The 21,868-nt window shown below is 38.8% G+C and overlaps 1 protein-coding gene and 1 non-coding gene across 2 annotated transcripts in view; one reads left to right on the top strand and one right to left on the bottom strand.

The window, feature by feature from the left end:
• The first annotated feature begins 1,135 nt into the window (after positions 1 to 1,135).
• Positions 1,136 to 21,868, top strand: part of SPAG1 (sperm associated antigen 1) — a 69,837-nt gene continuing 49,104 nt past the window's right edge. Inside the window, exons 1-7 of the mRNA XM_030303864.1 lie at positions 1,136 to 2,360; positions 4,957 to 5,098; positions 6,891 to 7,050; positions 15,353 to 15,478; positions 19,622 to 19,686; positions 20,292 to 20,401; positions 21,006 to 21,111. Coding sequence (XP_030159724.1) covers positions 4,959 to 5,098; positions 6,891 to 7,050; positions 15,353 to 15,478; positions 19,622 to 19,686; positions 20,292 to 20,401; positions 21,006 to 21,111 — 707 coding nt within the window. The 5' untranslated portion in view covers positions 1,136 to 2,360; positions 4,957 to 4,958. The remainder of the gene's footprint in view (positions 2,361 to 4,956; positions 5,099 to 6,890; positions 7,051 to 15,352; positions 15,479 to 19,621; positions 19,687 to 20,291; positions 20,402 to 21,005; positions 21,112 to 21,868) is intronic.
• TRNAR-CCU lies at positions 21,171 to 21,243 on the bottom strand. The gene has a single exon. It is a non-coding gene; the product is annotated as a tRNA-Arg (tRNA).

The following is a 21,868-nucleotide window of genomic DNA, read 5'->3' as shown; positions in this document are numbered from 1 at the left end:
TGACTGGCCGTGTGACTTCACCAGGATTCGTTTTCCTCATTTGTAGTATAGGCATGAAATAATAGCACCTACCTCAGAGGTTAGTTGCAAAATAGAATCCATAAAAGCTTTTACCGTAACAAATGTTAACTATTACCACCATTACTGTCTAAGTATTACTGTTTTCCACAAAGGTGATTTTGTTAGTTTTAGGATTAGTCTCCCAGCTACGGGCCTTGCTGTCTCCATACTCTTGAGATTGCTCTTTCTGAAATACAGATTTCATGGCGCTGTCCTGCCGAAAATCCTTAGTAGCTCTCCATTTTGATAAAGTCAAAACTATTGGGAATGGTATATTTGGTTCTTGATAATATGACTCCTTTTCTATCTCTGTCACAAGTTCAGCCCACTTAAACTACTTAATCTTTTGGTTCTAAGGAGATCTCTGCAGTTCCTTAAGCAGGTAACAGGACTTATTTCTTTCTTATCTGTCCTTTCCCATGCTTTCCCCCCTGCGTTGAAATGATCTTTTCTGGTGTTCTTCACCAGCATCAGAATTTTGAAGGATTGTTTTATAGTCCACTAGTTTCCAATCGATATTGGACTCAACGATTTGAGAAGTCCAAAACCATTCTTCTATCTAATTCTTTGTGTGTGATGCCTTTTCTTCCTGGAAAATTAGAGTTTTCCTTGCCAGTGTATCGAAATTTTATAATATGTGCCTTGGTATGGGGCTCTTTTCCACTGTTCTGGTCACTTGGGTGGGAACTTTCAACCTGGAAAGTAAAGCTCTTCAATTCTGGGAAATATTCTTGAATTGTTTAGTAACTTCCTGCCCTCGATATTTTCTTCTCTCTAGGTCTTTTTTTAAAAATCTAGCATTAGACTTCATTGACCTGACTTTCTCATCTTTCCTTTTCCTTTGTTTCTTTGCTCTTTAAAAGGTGCCTTCAATTTTTCTTTCTTTCTTTCTTTCTTTTTTTTTTTTGTCTAAAGTAAGCTCTACACACAACATGGGGCCTCAATTCATGACCCCCAAATCAAGAGTCACAGGCTCCACTAACAGCCAGCCAGGCACCCCTCAATTTTAGTTTCTAATCCATTTATTGGGATTTTCATTTCTGGTATAATTTTAATTTCTACAAGGTTATTAGTTTTTCTTCAGAATGATATTTGAATATATATACATTCAAAGAAAAATTAAAGTATATATCCATCCTTGTTTCTTGGATGGAAAGTCTTAACTCTATGAAGATGATAGTGATAATTTTCTTTTGCCTACATAGTCTATTCCAGTCATGTTACTTTTTATCCTACTTGTTTATTCAGCATAAATGTATATACATAATTATAACCAGAAGAAAACAGTGAAAAGAAAATTACAGGGCATGTGGAATTACAACCATTTCACCGAATATTTAAAGGATTTCTCCCATGCTGGAAGTTAGAATAGCCAGTATTTTAAACCTAAGACATAGTTTTGAGTGAAGTTTGTTGGCTGGAATGAGGTGTGAAATGGTTATGCATGGATTGGGGCATGTGATGACGTTCCCCATGACAATTTAATAAAGCTTACTAAGGATTATGCTAAAGTTTGAATCTGCCTATAAATATTCAAATTTAACATTCTCTAGCACTGGCAATGGAAATAATAATGTATTGTTAATCATGTTTTTAGCAGAGTTTTTACCACTATTGGTGCCTGCTAAAGGACTAGATTTAATTTAAGTGCAGAGAGGAGGGCGAATTGCATTAATTAATTCCTGTTATGTGCCAGGCACTAATCTGAAATTATAAAGTGAAATATATTTCCCCACAAATGATATCTATTGCTTTATTCATTTGGATTATATTGTGCCTTATTTGCTTTTGTATCCCGGTGCCCAGTACAATGTCTGACTCATAACCAGCGCTCAGAAAATGTTGAACACCTGCAAAGGAAGGCAGAATCTTTCATTTACTCTTTTGTCTAAAGGGGAAGGGCTAAATCTGGATTGCCTTGTAGATATCCTGAACATTTAATTATATTTCTAAAATAGAAATGGAATGGTTATCAATTTACAGTTCTTGGTAGTTTTAACTATCCAGAACTGTAACGGCGTTTTAACGCCATCAAAAACGAATGCAAAACAGAAAGGGAACCCTCTCACTTGGACTCTTAACTTCTCCCTAATGATCTGTGCCGGCAAAGCTGGGCGCGGAGGCCAATCAGTGCGGCAGATCGAGGGCCAGCCAATCATTCGCAGAGGCCCTAGTCCCGCCCCCGGCGCTCAGCCTCTGGCCTTTGGGTGCCCAAGCGGGGCGACACTCCCCCCATCTCGGCACCTGCGGTGAATTGTGTAGCGGTCTCGTTCTTCCGCAACGCTGGGTCTGAGAGCCAGGTGAGTACCCGCCGGCCAGGAGTAAATTACATCTCCCCATCGCAGTTCCCTCAGGGAGCTGGGGTGAAAGGCGGACCCCAAGAAGCAAATGTACGGTCGGACTCGATTGAGGGAGCGAGTTATGGGATGAACAAACGGGCTTTAGTTTCCTGCAGCTGACGGTGGCCGATGTTGGGACGGGGGTTGCTGGGGTCCGCCGGCGGCGACCAGAGCTGGGGAATGGGGAGCAATCTCAGTGTCCTCAAGGGCCCGTTGACCTTTGGGTTGGCTGTAGAGCTGAGGGTTCCCGGCCTGTCCCTGACCAGCCTCCCCCGCCCCTCGGCGGCCGCGCTGTACACAAACCGTTGCTATGGCTGAGGAAGCCATTTCCTTTCGATCTCCGCCTGCAGGGGGCGCTCGGCCCCGTGGTTTCTGGAAAGAAGGTGCCCGGGTGGAAGAAAACCGGTTTTCTTGTTGCGCATCACACTTTGCACTGGAGGTTATTTCTGCCCGCTGATTAGGGCATATGGAAAATGGATGTGGATCAGGATGATGATGAAGAGATTAAATCCAACTAGGACCGAGGTTTTTCCTAATCAAATTCCAAACAGATGTGGAAAGGTTCAAATGAGAGCGAATATTGTATGACTTCCTCTTTGGAACTTGAGAATTAACGTTTAGTAAGATGCGCATTGTGCCAGAAAACAACCCAAACAAACATGGTAGTTTTCAAAAAGGATTTTCAGGGAAATGTTAAAACTGTGCAGAATGGAATTCATTTGCTTAGGTAAGACATGGCTCTGTTCTTTCAAATGCTTTTCACTGATGTCTTCAAATCGTGAAATTTCAGGGGTTGCAAGATAAATTCAATTTGAGATCATGTATTTTAATCCTGTTGGATGTTTTTAAGTTTCTCCCATGAAAGATCCTCCAACTCTTTGGAAAAATTCTACTAATGCAACCCATTCTTTTCTGGGCAGCGGCAATCATTTAAAAGTTCTTCATGTTGCTCTCCAGTAACTTCTACCCTTAAGGCTGTCCTTGTGATGGGACATATTCATCATCCTGGGCCTTGCAAGTATAGTGTGCAAACCATAATCTCAGTTCTCAGTTGGATTTCACCCAAGAGCTGATGAACTGTCAATCCCTTTTCTATGCCCAAGTCAAAGTCAGCAGGAACATGGAGGACCAGAAGCACCTCTCTTTCTGCAGGTCTGATGTAGGACCAGAATCCCAGAGGGCAGGCATGCTGGAGGAAATACTCCTGGTGAATTAGACCCATTGCTACTTAATTGTTTTAGAATTTATAAACCAATATGTTTTACTGCAGTGTTTTTAAACAATTTTGACAATGACTCATGATAAGAAATTTATTTGCAACGTGCATGTATTTCCACACATTTGTCATTTGTATAGACATGAAATAAAAGTTTTTACAAGACAAGTATTTACTTTAATGGTATGTGAAGTAGTCAGATATTTTTGTTGCTGTTCTGTTCTGTCTCATTATAAGACAGTGCTAATCGCAACTCATTAAATTGATTTCAGGGGTTGCCACCTGCAGATGAAAAGCCTGGGTGTGATGCTAAGTATGTAGGCTCTGCAGTTGCCAACTGAGATTCAGATCCCCAGTTCACTATTTAGTAGTTACATGACTTCGAGCAGGTTACTTAAAATGCCAACTTCCTTATCTGTAAAATAGTAGTTATTAATTCCCCTCTCGAGAGTGATTTTGAAGATTATGTGAGATAATCCATGGCACACAGTAACTTAGATCCCTAAGTGTTAACTGTTATTACAGCGCTTTACTTAAAATAAAACCTACCTGTTACAGTAGTTGAAAGATTAAATGAGGTAATGTATGTAAAGTTCTTAGGGTGGTGCCCAGCACTCATTTAGAACTGTGTATTTTTTGCCATTATTATTATCATCATAATTAGCAGCAGTATCCTTAAAGTGAAACTGTGCAAGGCCCCCATTCCCATTTCAGCTCAGCATTTCTTTTTAAAAAAAAAATTTTTTTTTAATGTTTATTTTTTTGAGAGAGAGATAGAGTACGAGCAGGGGAGGGGCGGAGAGGGAGACGCAGAATCCAAAGCAGGCTCCAGGCTCCAAGCTGTCAGCACAGAGCCCGATGCGGGGTTCGAACTCATGAACCATGAGATCATGACCTGAGCTGAAGTTGGACACTTAACCAACTGAGCCACCCAGGTGCCCCTCAGCAAGTGTTTCTTAAAGGTCTAAGGCACTACTTATGTTAGTCCTGAATATATGATGATGAATAAAGTAAGATCTCACAGTCTAGAAGGGAAGACAAAAATACATAATTAAAATACATGCCATGAGAAAGGTATGGGCACAGTGCCATTAGAACACAGATCTGGGAGCTGTTCGTTGATGTGACGGCAGCAGGGAATGTAAAGGCAGGGAATGACTTAACTGTTGTTATCAGGGAGAGAGAGTTTAAAGTGAGCAGCCTTCCTTCTTAGAAAAAACACAGCTCCTTTTCCATAGACTTGAAAAATAAATGTTACAGAAATGCCTAGATGGTTACTACTATCCAAATTAAGTCTTACTATGTATATACTTCATAACTTTTTTCTGTGCTACATTTCAGCCATGACTACCAAAGATTATCCATCATTGTGGGGTTTTGGAACAACAAAAACATTTAAAATTCCCGTTGAACATTTGGATTTCAAGTATATTGAAAAATGTTCAGATGTTAAACACTTGGAAAAAATTCTTTGTGTGCTCAGGTAAGCATTCAAAAATCATTTTATGTTTCAGTGTGCCAATTATATTGTGCCTTCTGAAAGTTGAAACTCTCAGAAATATTGCAGAAATTTTTCAAACATTGATGTTGGTTTTTTTGTTTTGTTTTGTTTTTCCCCCAAGTTAGGTTCCAAAATCATTGTTTTGATCCAGTGGTTAGTTTGGAGGGTTCTGGCTAGGTCTACTTCCAGCATGCCATTTAGGCTCATTAGTATTCAAGAGGATGTTTTTCTTCCTCCACGTTTTCTAGGAGAAGGTAAAGTAGCCGTGGGAGTAGCCATTAGGAGATAAGGTTAGCTCACCAGCCTACCGGTTGATAAAGTTCTTTGGTACTCTCCCCCTCCATACTATCTGCCAACAAAGATGCCAACTTACTGTGAGCTGGTCACAAGGAGAGGATGACGGGAAGATCAGGAAGTAGGACCAGAAGGCAGGGGATCTGGGCCTTCTCAGGGGGAGGACCCCGTGGTGGTGATTGTTAGACTTTAATATACATCAGATATGGTTGTTAAAAATGCAAATTTGAGGGTCCCATTCCCAGAGATCCTGCCTCAGGAAATCTGGAGTGGGGCCCAGGAACATATGTTTTTAAACAAGTGCCTGGCTGGTTGACATGCAGGTGGTCAAGGGAGCCCATTCCAAGAAACACTGCCCTGTGGCATACCAATCTGTGCCACCTATTTTGGATGTCATGGGGGGTGTTTCCTTTCCTTCCTAATATTGCAGAAGCACTTGTGGAGCAGGAATTGCTCCTTTTGAGCACATCAGTAGTATTCCTTTTGCTTGGTGGCAGTTCTGTATTTTTTCCCTTGTGACCCCCTTCCTCATCACTGTGTCCTCTCCTTTTTTTCTCTGTTACCACCTTCAGCCTCCTGTCCTCCCTAAGCATCCCTGCTTACGCCCAGGCAGCATAGATGTCATAACCTCATCATTTCTGAAATGGAACGATGAAAGATATCATATTTTTCCTTTTTTTCTCAGCAGTGTATGCACCTTTTCATTTATGTTTGGTCAAGGACTGATAAAGCAAATGAGAAGTTTGCATGATGGAAGAGTTTAAAAGCCACGTTATGTTGGTTCTAAGAAATTCTGTGAATGGCTTAATTAAATTACATTGCATTGGTTTGGAACTTATTTTAAAATTTTTAATTTGAAAGTGGGATTTGTTTTCAATTTTTCTAAAAATTTAAAAGTAAACGGACTTACAAGAGAAATGGAAAAGATTGATTTTCCTTAAACAGCCATGAACAGAGTTTTCCATTTAACTCTCTAGGAGTGAATTCTGTTCCTGGAATGGTTGGTTAGAGACGTGTTGTTCTGAACCCTTCCTTCGCCATTTTCTTCCTATCCCTTTGGGGGAAAAAATTGAGCTACAAACTCCTCCTTGGAAGGGAAATCCAGTCTCACTGTGTGCCTATCTCTAATATTGAATTTCCATTTGTAAGTTAAAATTACCTTATGTGACAAAGTGAACACATGTTACAGAGGAGAGAAAATGTTACTTACTCAACTTTCAAAGTGTGTGATGGAAACTGGTGTCTTTGGGGCTCCATTTTTTCCTTCGCAGCTTCACTCCATAGAGTAACGTAAAAATGGAGGTTGTGCTGGTTGAGGAAGGGGAGTGGGGAGCCCACACTCCGGCCTTCATCCCTGTGCAGGGGCTGCCCTGGAGATCTCCACAGAACCCCTCTGCTCCACAGAGCCCAGCCTGTAAACCACCAGACTACATGATCTCTAAATAAAGTGGTAACTCCAAAGTCTGAATTTTTTTTAAAGGTCTGGTGAGGAAGGATATTATCCTGAACTTACGGAATTTTGTGAAAAGCGCCTTAAAGGCTTGGCTCCTGAAAGTAGAGCTTTGAGGAAAGATAAGCCTGCAGCAACAGCATCCAGCTTTACAGCAGAAGAATGGGAAAAAATTGACGGTGATATAAAGGTATAGAGTGACCCCGGTTTTTGTGGGTTTTGTGACATTGTCACATTAAATATATGTCCACTTCACTTTTCCAAAATCGTAGACTTCTTTCCTTTTTTGTCAGTGAAGGGCTTTTAGTGGCAATCACTTACGTAGTATTGGTTGCTTCTCATACGCAGGAGAATATTGTGAATGTGTATGTTTGTGTCTGTACATCCACGTGTGTATTTTGTTTTATTTTATATGTTTTTTTGGTGTTTATTTATTTTTGAGAGAGAGGGAAAAACAGAGCACAAGTGGGGACGGGCAGAGAGAGAGGGAAACACAGAACCTGAAGCAGGCTCCAGGCTCTGAACTGTCAGCACAAAGCCCGACGCGGGGCTCGAACTCTCGAAGCAGGAGATCATGCCCTGAGCCAAAGTCCGACACTTAACTGACTGAGCCATCCAGGTGCCCCACGTGTGTATTTTAAATGACTGAACAAAATTCTATCCTATCAAAGAAAAATAATCCACTCAGCTTCTGTAAATAGAGCTCTACAAACATGTTGATTTATAATTTCTTTTGTACCATCCTGGTTATTTCCTCAGGATAAATTATTAGTATTCAAGCTGCTTGATCAAAGGATTTGAATAATTCTAAGACTGTTGAAACACATTTGCATATTCTCAGAAAAGTTGTGCCTTTTCGCCAACAGTATATAAGAATTCCCGTTTAAGGCATTCTTCACTGGGGCCCTTGGATGGCTCAGTCAGTTAAGTGTCTGACTTCAGCTCAAGTCATGATCTCGTGTTCCGTGAGCCCGAGCCCTGCTTTGGGCTCTGCACTGACAGCTCAGAGGCTGGAGCCTGCTTTGGATTCTGTGTCTCCTTCTCTCTCTGCCCCTCCCCTGCTTACTCTCTTGTGCACACGCTCTGTCCCTCTCTCTCTCTCAAAAATAAATAAACATTAAAAAAAATTAAGGTATTCTTCACTGGATACTGTAACCATTTTTTAATCAATTAAATAATTGAAAACATGATAAGGATGTATTTGATTACTAGCAACATTAAATTTTTTTATCAGTTGAATTTCTTCTTTTGTTAATAGCTATATCTTTAGTGATTTAGCTTTATTGAGGTATAATTTACATTCAATAAAAAATAGCAATGGTCTACATTTCACTGAGTTTTGACACATGTATATGCTATAAAACATTTCTATTAGCCTAAAAAGTTTTCTTGTGCCCCTGTGTAGTCAGTGCTGACTCCACACCCTGGTCCCTGGTAACCGCTGATCTGCTTTCTGTCATACAGATTTGTCTTTTCTAGACTTTCCTATAAATGTAGCCATACAGTATGTGTGGTCTTTTGTGTCTTCTGTCATTTGGCATCATGCTTTTGAGATGTGTCTACATTGTTGCATGTTCACAGTTGGTTTCTTTTAATCGCTGAGTAGTACTGAATTGTGTGGGTATCTCACAGTTCGTTTATCCACTTTCCGGTTGAGCAAAATGTTTTCCAAAGTGGCATTCCTGCCAGCAGTGTATAAAAGTTCCTGTTGCTGGAGTGCCTGGGTGGCTGGCTCAGTTGGTTAAGCGTCTGCCTTCAGTTCAGGTCATGATTTCATGGTTCATGAGTTGAAGCCCTGCATCAGGCTCTGTGGTAACAGCTCAGAGCCTGGAGCCTGCTTCGGATTCTGTGTGTGTGTCTCTCTCTCTCTGTTCCTCCCCCACTCATGCTGTCTCTCTCTGTCTCTCGATAATAAATAATCGTTAACAAAAGAAAAGTTCCTGTTGCTCTGCATCCTGGTTGGCAGTTCGTAATGCCAGTTTTGTTAATTTTAGCTACTTTATTAAGTATGCTGTGGTTTTTCATTGTGGTTTTAATTTCCATTTTAATGACTGACTTCCCTGAGTGTCTTTTCATGTGCTTATTTGCCACCCATAGATCTTTTGTGAAAAGTCTTGAAATCCTTTGCCCATTAAAAAAAAAATTGAATTATTTGTGTTCTTACTGAGTTGTAACACGCGTATCTTTCTTTTTTTTTTTTATATATATATGAAATTTATTGACAAATTGGTTTCCATACAACACCCAGTGCTCATCCCAAAAGGTGCCCTCCTCAATACCCATCACCCACCCTCCCCTCCCTCCCACCCCCCATCAACCCTCAGTTTGTTCTCAGTTTTTAACAGTCTCTTATGCTTTGGCTCTCTCCCACTCTAACCTCTTTTTTTTTTTTTTTCCTTCCCCTCCCCCATGGGTTCCTGTTAAGTTTCTCAGGATCCACATAAGACTGAAACCATATGGTATCTGTCTTTCTCTGTATGGCTTATTTCACTTAGCATTACACTCTCCAGTTCCATCCACGTTGCTACAAAAGGCCATATTTCATTTTTTCTCATTGCTACGTAGTATTCCATTGTGTATATAAACCACAATTTCTTTATCCATTCATCAGTTGATGGACATTTAGGCTCTTTCCATAATTTGGCTATTGTTGAGAGTGCTGCTATGAACATTGGGGTACAAGTGCCCCTATGCATCAGTACTCCCGTATCCCTTGGGTAAATTCCTAGCAGTGCTATTGCTGGGTCATAAGGTAGGTCTATTTTTAATTTTCTGAGGAACCTCCACACTGCTTTCCAGAGCGGCTGCACCAATTTGCATTCCCACCAACAGTGCAAGAGGGTTCCCGTTTCTCCACATCCTCTCCAGCATCTATAGTCTCCTGATTTGTTCATTTTGGCCACTCTGACTGGCGTGAGGTGATACCTGAGTGTGGTTTTGATTTGTATTTCCCTGATAAGGAGCGACGCTGAACATCTTTTCATGTGCCTGTTGGCCATCTGGATGTCTTCTTTAGAGAAGTGTCTATTCATGTTTTCTGCCCATTTCTTCACTGGGTTATTTGTTTTTCGGGTGTGGAGTTTGGTGAGCTCTTTATAGATTTTAGATACTAGCCCTTTGTCCGATATGTCATTTGCAAATATCTTTTCCCATTCCGTTGGTTGCCTTTTAGTTTTGTTGGTTGTTTCCTTTGCTGTGCAGAAGCTTTTTATCTTCATAAGGTCCCAGTAATTCACTTTTGCTTTTAATTCCCTTGCCTTTGGGGATGTGTCGAGTAAGAGATTGCTACGGCTAAGGTCAGAGAGGTCTTTTCCTGCTTTCTCCTCTAAGGTTTTGATGGTTTCCTGTCTCACATTTAGGTCCTTTATCCATTTTGAGTTTATTTTTGTAAATGGTGTGAGAAAGTGGTCTAGTTTCAACCTTCTGCATGTTGCTGTCCAGTTCTCCCAGCACCATTTGTTAAAGGGGCTGTCTTTTTTCCATTGGATGTTCTTTCCTGCTTTGTCAAAGATGAGTTGGCCATACGTTTGTGGGTCTGGTTCTGGGGTTTCTATTCTATTCCATTGGTCTGTGTGTCTGTTTTTGTGCCAACACGCATATCTTTCATTAGATACACCTTTTGCAGGTATTTTCTATATCCTGTGGATTCCCTTTTCATTTTTTTAATAGTGTCTTTGGAAGAGCAAAGGTTTTTAATTTGATGAAATCAATTTTTCTTTTACAGTCTATACTTTGTGTCCTATTTAGGAAGTCTTTGTCTAATAATCCCAGATCCCCAAGTTCCTTCATATGATTCTTCTAGAAAGTTTCTAGCTTTAACTTTTAAATTTAATTCTAGGATCAGTTATCATTTTTGGATACACACATACAGTATAGGTATTCAAGGTTTCAAGCACCATTTAATGAAAGATTATCCTTTCCCCATGGAACACCTTGGTAGCATTGTCAAAAATGAATTGACCGTGTACGTACGGGTCTATTTCTGGACTCTCTCTATTCTCTTTCATTAATCTAAGTGTCTCTCTTTACTCCAGTACCTCATTCTCTTGATTGTGGTAAGGCTTATATTAAGTCTAAAATTGGATAGTACAAGTCCTCCAACTTTGTTCTCTTTTTCCATCGTTGTTTTAGCTGTTGTAGGTCCTTTGCTTGCCAGTTACTACAAAATAACTTGCTTGTCTTTGGGTTGGGATTGTGGTGAATTTATGGATCAATTTTGGAATAATTGACATCTTAACAATATTGAAATTCTCTGATCCATGAACATCATATGTTTTCTGTTCATTTAAGTCTTCTTTAAAACATCATATGTTTTCTGTTCATTTAAGTCTTCTGTTCATTTAAGTCTTCTTAAGACCAAATTCTACTTGGTCATGATGTGTCTTTTTTATATATTGCTGAGTTTTGTCCCAGTATCTTGTAGTTTTTTTTAGTGTGTAGTTCTTGCATATTTTTTAAATTTATTCCTAAGTATATAATATACTTTATGCTATTGTAAAAGTTAATGTTTTTTATTTTTAAAAATTTTTTAAGTTTTATTTATTTATTTTGAGAGAGAGAGAGAGAGCATGCGTGTGGGAGGGGCAGAGAGACAGGGAGAGAAAGAATCCCAAGCAGGCTCTGCTTTGTTAGTGCAGAGCTTGATGAGGGGCTTAACTCACAAACTGTAGGATCATGACTTGAGCTGAAATCAAGAGAAGGATGCTTAACTGATTGAGCCACCCAGGCACCCCAAAGTTAATGTTTTTTAATTTCAATTTTTTTGCTTATTCTAAGTCACTCTAGTTACGAAATTTTATGTATGTACTATGTATTTATTTATTTTTGGTGTGATAAAATACATATCAGAAAATTTACCATCTTAGCCATTTTTAAGTGTACATTTTGTTAGTGTTATATTCACATTGTTATATTCAGACATGAAAAAAATTTTTTTAATTTTTTTAAAGTTTATTTATTTTGAGAGAGAGAGTATGTGCATGAGTGGGGAGGGGCAGGGAGAGAGGGAGACAGAGAATCCCAAGCAGGCTCCATGCTGTCAGCACAGAGCCCGACACGGGGCTCAATCTCACAAACTGTGGGATCATGACCTGAGCTGAAACCAAGAATCACACGCTTAACTGACTAAGCCATTCCAGATGCCCATTATATTCAGAGATTTTTGAGTATACAGTTCAGTAGTGTTATATTCATCTTGTATAATCAATCTTCAGAACTTTATTTTATAAAACTGAAGCTCTATACCCATTAAACAACAGTTCTCCAATTCCCCCTGCCTTCAGCCCCTGGCAAACACCATTCTACTTTCTGTTTCATAAGTTTGACTAATATAGATACCTCATATCAGTGGAATTTTAATTTCATTTTTTTTTAACATTTATTTTTGAGACAGAGAGAGAGCATGAACAGGGGAGGGTCAGAGAAAGAGGGAGACACAGAATCCGAAACAGGCTCCAGGCTCTGAGCTGTCAGCACAGAGCCCGACGCGGGTCTCGAACCCACGGACCATGAGATCATGACCTGAGCCGAAGTCGGACGCTTACCGACTGAGCCACCCAGGTGCCCCTAATTTCATTTTTATTTGTCCATTGCAAGTTTATAGTTTATGGTCTTCTTATATTGACTTTGCATCTTGCAATCTTGTTAAATTTACAAATTGGTTCTAGTAACTTTTTTTTAGATTCATTGGAATTTTTTATATCTAGGATCATGTTATCCACAAATAATAAAAGGTATCCTTTGGCTTTTCCAGAATGGCTGCCTTTTATTTCTTTTACTTTCATTATTGCACAGGCTTGGCTCTCTAGTACAATGTTGAATAGAAATGGTAAGAGCAAATATCCTTGTCTTGCTCACAATATTAGGGAGATTATCATTCAGCTTTTTTTTCACCATTAAGTATAATGTTGCCTTTAGATTTTATGATGTGACCCTTTATAATGCTGAGGAGGGTCCCTTCTATTCCTTGTTTGATGAGAATTTTTATCATGAATAGTTATAGAAGTTTATAAATTCTTTTCCTGCATTGAGAGGAAAATAAGATTTTCTTTGTAGCCTGTTAATAAGGTATATTATGTGCACTCTTTTCAAATGTTATACCAGTCTAGCACTCGGGGATAAATTCTACTTTGTCATGATGTGTCTTTTTTATATATTGCTGGATTTAATTTGCTAAAATTTTTTGAAGTATATTTGTGTCTGCAGTCATGAGAGTTCCTAGTCTGTAGTTTTCTTGTAATGTTGTCTGGTATTGGTAACATGGTAATGGTGGCTTTTTAGAATGAGTTGGGACGTGTTCTCTCTTCTTGAATTTTCTAGGAAAGTTTGTGTGTAATTGCTGTTATTTCTTCCTTAAATATTTTCCAGAATTCACCATTGATACCATCTAGGTCTCAAGTTTTCTTTATAAGCAAGATTTTGACTATGAATTAAATTTCTTGAACAGATATACAGTGCTATTCAGGTCATCTTTAGTGTTCTCTCTCTGTCTGGCTCCCTCTTCTTGGCTATTTTGCACCCCGTATCTCTGCAGTCTTTGCCTCCCTGAAGCCTGCACTCTGTTCCTCTGAACTCAATGAGACCGCAGGGCTGTTTGGGTTTCCCTTCCCTATGTTGTAGCCTGGAAATTACAGGCAGTAAATTGGGACAGATGCAGGACTTACCTCATTTGTTTCCTTTCTTTCAGGGATCATTGTCCTGTGCTACCTATTGTCCAGTGTCTGAAAATCATTGTTTCATGTATTTTATCTGGTTTTCTAGAGTTAAGCAAGAGGGTAAATCCAGTCCCTGATACTCTATCAGGGCCAGGAGGAGATATCTCTTTATTGATTTTTCTATTTCTGTGTTTCTTATTAATTTGTAAGAGATCTGTCGTATATAGTCTAAATTTTCTTTCAATTAGTCATTAGTCTTTTAAATCTTGTGTGTGGTGTTCTTCATGTTTATTCATTAAAAACATTTTATGTAATCACTCTTCTTGGTTTTATCCTTTATTATCTTTTCTTGCATTTGTATTTAGGAAAACTTCCTCTCCACCAGATACATATTTGCTGTGTTTCCTCAGAGTTCTTTGTGGTTTCCTTTTGCTGAAGAGATAACTTCCTAAAATGGATTCTGGAGAAATAGTTCTTTGTTGTTTTACTTTATTTATTCAGCATATTTTACTGGGTTGGATAATATATTTGAAGACAATTTTGAGAAATATGTATTCTCTAACCCAGAAAGCTACATTTTTAAAAACTTTCTCATTTTGCCATTTTACTGACTTGAAATTGAAAATCTGGTAATTAATCTATGAGTTAAAATAGTAGTTTATGTCCAGAGTTCTTTGGCTTTATTTTCCAGGGAAAAACAGCTTAGTTTTAGTTGCAGAATCTGCTTTTTCCCAACCATGTGTTCTTTCTCAGTCACCTCTTGATTTTGTCTCTTCATCTCCCTTTCTTTCATGCTTTTCCCTGCCACTTCTCCCTCTCTGTGCTGCTGCCCCCTGCCCCCCTTCTCTCTTTCTTTCTTCCTTTGTAATTCCTCCTCTTCCTTTTCACCTTTCTTCCCTTACTGTTTTTCTGTTTCTTCTTCTGTTTCATCTGTCTGCCTCCTTTTTGTCTCCCTGCCTCCTGACGCAGATAATATAGTTTATCACTATATCAACCATGTCGAATTTAATATGGTTTGACATATATTAGACCCTCACTATATAGCTGCTGAATAATAATAATAGAATTTCACAGATAACAAAGAAACCTCTCAATTTCTGCCTAGAACCTGTAACAATTCAGTTTAATAGACATTATTACGAACCTGTTATGTGCCAGGCACTGTGCTAGGTTCATACATCACGAAGATGAGACAAAGACATAGGTTCTGCCTCCAAAGGAATTTACAGAATGTGAGAGAGATGAACAATACATGGATGATTTTAAATCTCTGTGCTAATACATGGAGGAGGAGCATTTCGAGTCCAACCAGGAAGTTCAGGAAAAGCTTGTTTGAAGGGATGAGAGTAAGCTTGCAAGATAATGAAAGTAGGAAGGGCAGCACCGTGTGAATGTGTGTAACAATCCTGAACTGTACACTTAAAAATGGTTAAGGTGATACATTTTGTTTTGTGTACTTTACCACAATTTAAAGGAAGAGTAGATTGGGGCGCCTGAGTGGCTCAGTTGGTTAAAGGTCCAACTCTTGATTTTGGCTCATGGCATGATCTCACAGTTGGTGAGTTCAAGCCCCACATAGGGCTTTCTGCTGATGGCGCAGAGCATGCTTGGTATTCTCTATCTCCCTCTGCCCTCCCCTACTCATGCTCTCTGTCCTTAAAATAAATAAATAAACACTAAAAAAAATAAAATAGCAGAAGAACATTACAGATAGAATGGCATGACCAAATTGTCCCCCCAAAAAAGAACACTTAAGAAACTATGATAATGTATAGTCCTTTCTAACACCTGGTTAATTACTTCAAACTGTATGTTCATCTTTCTTCTCCCTCTTCTCAGAGTTGGGTTTCAGAAATTAAAAATGAAGAAAATAAAATATACTTTCATGAAACTGAAACATTTCCAGCGGTGGAAGATAATTTGCCTCCAGTTCGTGGTTCAAACAGCCGTCTTCATGTTAGTAAGGTAGGCCATTTTGGTGTGGGGGGTGGGTTGGGGGGGGGAGATGATTGTTGTTTATTGAGGGCGCTAGCTCAGTTTAATCAGAGTAACCACAGTGTGATGTCCTCTGAGAGTTGGGGGTTATCCTTCAGCTGGCCGTGTGCTATTGCCTTCTTGAGTTGGCTGTGTTTCATCACCTGGTGATCAAAATGAAATGCCATTTCCCTTTGAAGACTTGCATCTTGAGCTTACCGCCTTTCTTCATTTTTCATTTGTTATGCCATGATCTTATGTGCTCATAAGATCTAATTCAGTGTGTGAGCATTTCAGGGAATAATTTTATCTGTCCAGTAGAAGCATAGAGGAAATAATTTGTAACATAATTAACTATGGACTTAAAGTACTGAAGCAGTTATATATGTCATTCCTCTGTTTATTGCATATTTTCCCCCTTATTTCCCCAGCCCCTTGTGATGATTTTTCTGTGGTTTATCCCTATTTTGTTCTGTAGACCTGTCCTTTTTAACCCATGGGTTTCATAGAGAAAAAACCTGTTGGAGTTCCAGGTCCATTTATATATATTTTTTTAATGTTTATTTATTTATTTTGAGAGAGAGAGAGCAAGAGAGAGGGTGAGTGGAGGAGATGGAGAAAGAGAGAATCCCATACAGAGCCCAACAGCACAGGGCCTGACATAGGGCTTGATCTCACTAACTGTGAGATCATGACCTGAGCCGAAATCCAGAGTCAGATGCTTAACCAACTGAGCCACCTATGTGCCCCGGGTCCATTTATACTTAACTTCAGGTTAAAACTGAGCTTCTGAGCATCCACCTGACTCGGATATTATAGAATCTAAGCCATTGTCTCATAGGCATTGGGAGTCTCTGGGCTCTCACATGGATCACACATTCCATTCCCTCTCCCCCCAATTTTTTCTTTTATTCCTATCATTTGTGGAAGATTGGCTACCCAGATCTCTTCATTCTGGATTAACTCGTTATTGTTATTCTCATTTCTTCTTTGAATACTCAATTTTATTTAAAAAACATCCATAGCTCTTCATCACACAGCTCTCTGATAATTAACTTTCCTGGATCTTTTTACTCCCCATTAAGAATAACTCATGTAACCAAGGTACACAGTAATATTGTAAGGATGCCACTGTCTGTAATCAATAAATTTGTTTTTATTGGACACCCATTTTGTGCTAAGTCTGTGCTGTAAAAATGTAACAGGAGGTTATATAGTTCAGTGTGGTATTGTGATTATGAAAGTATGATCCGTGGATTCTGGGTGTCTCAGAGATCCTTCCAGAGGGTCTAGAAAGTCAATGCTATTTTAAAAAATAATGCTAATTCTTTGTCTTTTGCTCTGTGTTGACATTTGCAGCAGGTGCAGCTGCTGGTGTCTTAGCACAAATCAAGGCAGTGAGTGGGACCAAACTATACTAGTAGTTACTTTTCTCCACTGCTACCCATTTACAGTAAACATTCCAATTTAACTTAAAAATATCTTCTATGAAACAACAAGACTTCTTTATTTTGTTAAATCTTGAGTCTTGAGGACTTATCTTTTTACTATTCTGTGTGACAAAATATGAAGTATTCAAAAAAATGCTTCAAGAGCCACCAAGGTGGCTTAGTCAGTTAAACATCGACTCTTGATCTTGGCTCAGGTCAGATCTCATGGTTTAGAGGATCGAGCCCCGTGCATCGGGCTCTGTGCTAACAGCATGGAGCCTGCTTGGAATGTTCTCTCTCTCTCTCTCTCTCTCTCTCTCTCTCTCTCTCTCCCCCCAACCCTCACCATGTCAAAATAAATAAACTTAAAACACACACACAAAAAAACGAAAAGCACTTCATGGTGAAGAGAAATCTAGGTTATTTTGAGATTTGTAGGTTGAGTTCAGTTTGCCAGCTTAAGTAACCACTTTTTCCTGGAACAGTTTTTTGTTTTTTTTTTTTTTAACGTTTATTGATTTTTGAGACAGAGAGAGACAGAGCATGAACGGGGGAGGGGCAGAGAGAGGGAGACACAGAATCCGAAACAGGCTCCAGGCTCTGAGCTGTCAGCACAGGTCCCGACGTGGGGCTCGAACTCACGGGCTGCGAGATCATGACCTGAGCGAAGTCGGACGCTTAACCGACTGAGCCACCCAGGCGCCCCATGAACAGTTTTTAACTTGAAAGAGTGATTGACAGACAAATTGTGGTTATTCAGACTTGGGTGTTTAACAGACACTGTATTGAAAATGAATCAAGTGGGAGTGTCACTTTAAGGAAAAGAGCTGACAGTGGTTTTTGCTAGTGATAAAATCTGAGCTTTCAAGTGCAGCTTAGAGTATTTCAGAATCTTATATGGCTCTGAAATACTTGTGACAAAAAAATGTCTCCTTAAGGGGATACTTAAAGACTTTCTGATGAGCTCCATGCAGATATTAACAGATACGATTTTTATTTTTATTTGTTTACTTTTTAAATGTTTATTTTGGGGGGGGGACAGAGGATCCAAAATGGGCTGTGCACTGACAGCAGGGAGCCCAGCGCTGGTTTCAAATTCACCAACAGTGAAATCATGACCTGAGCCGAAGTGGGACTCTCAACCGACTGAGCCACCCAGGTGCCCCAAGATTTTTAAACTGTGTAATGAAATGTAGGAATATTTGGAAGATCTGCATAACTCCAAGTGACCGATGCCCAATGTTACAAAATTGTGCATAGGTAAATGACCCATTCAAAGTGGTTTCAGATTGTGACTAACTTTTAAGAAACCATTTAAGAAACTGTTGAGCATTATGGCTATTGTTTGCTTTCCTCTCTTTCCCTTCTGGTGCTTGTAGGGGGCATGTGACCGAGGTTGGGCTGCTGAATGGCAGGGAGCTAGTGCCTGCTTAGGGATGGGCACCTGACCCAAGCTAGCCAATCCTGAATCCTTCCCTGGGATTTCTCTAACTGAAGTTAGAGAGGAGTCATTCTCCTTTTCCTTCCTTCCTTCCTTCCTTCCTTCCTTCCTTCCTTCCTTCCTTCCTCCCTCCTTCCTTCCTTCCTTTCTTTTTTTTTTCTTTTTTATAAAGACTTTAATTTTTTAATTTTAATTTTAGAGAGAGAGAGAGCATGTGATTGGGAGAAAGAGGAAAAGGGGCAAAAGGAGAGAGAGAATCCCAAGCAGGCTCCGTGCTCGGCGCAGACCCCAACTCGGGGCTCAATCCCATGACTCTGGGATCAGGACCTGAACCAATCAAGAGTCGGGTGCTCAACCGACTGAGCCACCCAGGTGCCCTCTCCTTTTCCTTTCTGATTGGGAGTCCCATGAGTTTATAATCCCACACTGCTTGTGGCCACTATGCCTGCTACGTGGAAAAAGAAGAGCCAGCGGGGAAAAGGAAATCAGTAGGCAGAAAGAAACAGGGACTGGGGACAAGGGGAGACTGGAAGACCTGGAGAGGGTATCAGAATCTTCTATCTAGCAATACTGCTGCCTCTTCATCAGTTTGGTTACATAAGCCAATAGTTTATTTTTTTAATAGAATTAGTCCAAGTTGGGAATCTGTCATTTGAAACAAAACTATTCTAGTGCACCAAAGTAGTTAATCTTATTTCTCCAGTGCCTAGGTTTTAAAAGACTGAATGATAGTTCATTACTTTTTTGTTACAAGAAAATCACTAAAAATGAAATTTCACACTGTAAATTTTAAAATTTTATATATGTACTTAAAGTCCTGTAGATCGCTCCCAGAATTAACTACCAATTTAAAATCCTTTTTTGGGGGCGCCTGGGTGGCGCAGTCGGTTAAGCGTCCGACTTCAGCCAGGTCACGATCTCGCGGTCCGTGAGTTCGAGCCCCGCGTCAGGCTCTGGGCTGATGGCTCAGAGCCTGGAGCCTGTTTCCGATTCTGTGTCTCCCTCTCTCTCTGCCCCTCCCCCATTCATGCTCTGTCTCTCTCTGTCCCAAAAATAAATAAACGTTGAAAAAAAAATTTAAAAAAAAATCCTTTTTTTAACATACTGTATGTTATAGTTACAATACTGGAGTTGTTATAACTTCAAGAGTACCTATTTTTCTTAATTGGTATATCTTAATCCAATACTTCACATTGTGTTTATCATAAAATCTGCTAATCTTATGTTAAATATGTCTCATAAAATACGATTTTATTCTTTCAGGAAAAATATTCTAATAATAGACCACCTAAAAAGAAAATCCCAAGGGATTATGCAGAATGGGATAAGTATGTTTTATATTTCTTTATACAAAACTTGTCACTGAAAAATTCTCTATCATAGAATATTGTAGTAATCTCTTAATTATTATAAATCTGAACTACCAAGTTACTTTGGCAGAGTACTAAGAGTATCTGGTCTAAGCACTTTTGATCTTCATTTTTCACTGAATAAATATCTATAGCATCCTTTTGTTTATAAAAGCAACCAAAAATAGGTAATCCTATGCCCACTGAAAAGAAAAGGGAACAAAAATTTTAAATAGATAAATTAATTATAATTTTAATGACAAAGTTCTGAACAGTTTCGGTCTGATTAACATGTATATCCTCTTCCCTCTCTCTCTGCTCCTCCCCTGCTTGCCCTCTGTCTCTCTCTCTCTCAAAAATAAATAAACGTTAAAAACAAAACAAAACAAAACAAAAAAACCCCATGTAGATCCTCAATGAGTTGCATGGTTTCTAAGAGTGAAATAGGTAATTTGTGGCATAAACCTATTACGCATTTTCAGAATATGTCTCTAAAGGCACAGTGGTACAACTATAAGAATATCAATAATATATTTTATTTTCTTATAATGTACATTTTTTCAGTTTTTTTCCTTTCATTTAAGATTTGACGTGGAAAAAGAATGTTCAAAAATTGACGAAGATTACAAAGAAAAAGCCGTAGTAAACAACAAGTCACATTTGTCTAAAATTGAGACAAGAATAGACACAGCAGGTAATTGGGGAAAAATAAGAATAATTTAGTAGTCTTTACAGTTTACATTTTAAAAATTATAGTAAAAGCTATTAGGTCTAGAAGGTCTAGAAGACCTTCTTTTTAAGCAGTACAGATTTCCATTAAAAGTTCATGGATTTTCTCCTAGAGTTGACCGCCTCTAACAAATTCAGTTCCATCCTTTAACTACCTAATTTTATGAGTAATAGTTACACTGAGGTTTAGTAAGACTCAAAAATATAAGTATAAAACTATGTTTTTACTATAATTTTTCACTTTTTTTCAAATCCTCTTTTTCTCCAGATACCTCATTTTTTTTTCCTTTTACCTCAAAATAAAAAGATGTAGCAGTTTGTTTTCATTTGAAGTCCATAGGTGTATAGCTCCTTTAAAGTGAAGTAAAACCAATAATAGAAAAAATCTAAACACTCACAAATTGTGATGATTTAAAGAAACATTTCCTAAAGTTAAGAAACCTTCTATTTCCTTTTATTTCCTTCACAATTTACTGCTTCTGTTGAAGTAAGCATTCTTGGATTTAAATTTTTTAAAAATTCTATTCAATTATATATTTTTTTATTTATAGCAGATAATTTATTTCTAGGTCTAACTGAGAAAGAAAAGACTTCTCTTGCTACTCATGAAAAGGAAAAAGGAAATGAAGCTTTCAACTCAGGAGATTATGAGGAGGCTGTGATGTATTATACTAGGTGAGCAGATTTTTCTGTGATTTATGTTGCTTTTTTTTTTTTTTTTTAAGTAGGCTCCAAGCCCAACATGGGGCTTGAACTCATGACCCTGAGATCAGGAGTCACATGCTCTACCAACTGAGCCAGCCAGGAACCCTTTGTAGTGGTTTAAACTTCCCATTAAAAAAAAAAAAAAAGATAATGTTCCTATTTAATTGTTGAAATGATATAAATAAAAAGTCTTTCAGAATCATTTAAGATATTATACTTATGATTTATCATAAATTTACTTGTGTTTGGTTTGTTTTTTAAATACTTTTTCTCAACCCTTTAAGCTCCCCACCCCACCCCCAGTTTTGACAGAGGTCCTAACTTTCCTATTTGACAGAGAAAATAGAAGGCATCTGAATGGAACTCAACAGAAAGTCCACATAGCATAGAGGTTAAGAATTCAGGTTCTGTAGTCATACTGCCTAGATTTAATCATGACACTTATGATACTACCTCCCACCACAGGGTCTTTGCATATGCTGGGTCTCTGTGTAAAATATTCTTTCCTTTTCTCATTATCTAGTTAATTCTAACTTACCTTCAGATCTCATCCCACGCTTTACTTCTTTGGGGGAAGTCTTCCTTTACCTCCCAGACAAGGTTAAATCTTTTTTTTTTTTTTTTTCAACGTTTATTTATTTTTGGGACAGAGAGAGACAGAGCATGAACGGGCGAGGGGCAGAGAGAGAGGGAAACACAGAATCGGAAGCAGGCTCCAGGCTCTGAG

This window comes from Lynx canadensis, chromosome F2, assembly GCF_007474595.2.
Source record: "Lynx canadensis isolate LIC74 chromosome F2, mLynCan4.pri.v2, whole genome shotgun sequence".
NCBI lineage: Eukaryota > Metazoa > Chordata > Mammalia > Carnivora > Felidae > Lynx > Lynx canadensis.
Note: the sequence above shows the minus strand (reverse complement) of the source record. Positions and strands in the feature narration are given on the sequence as shown.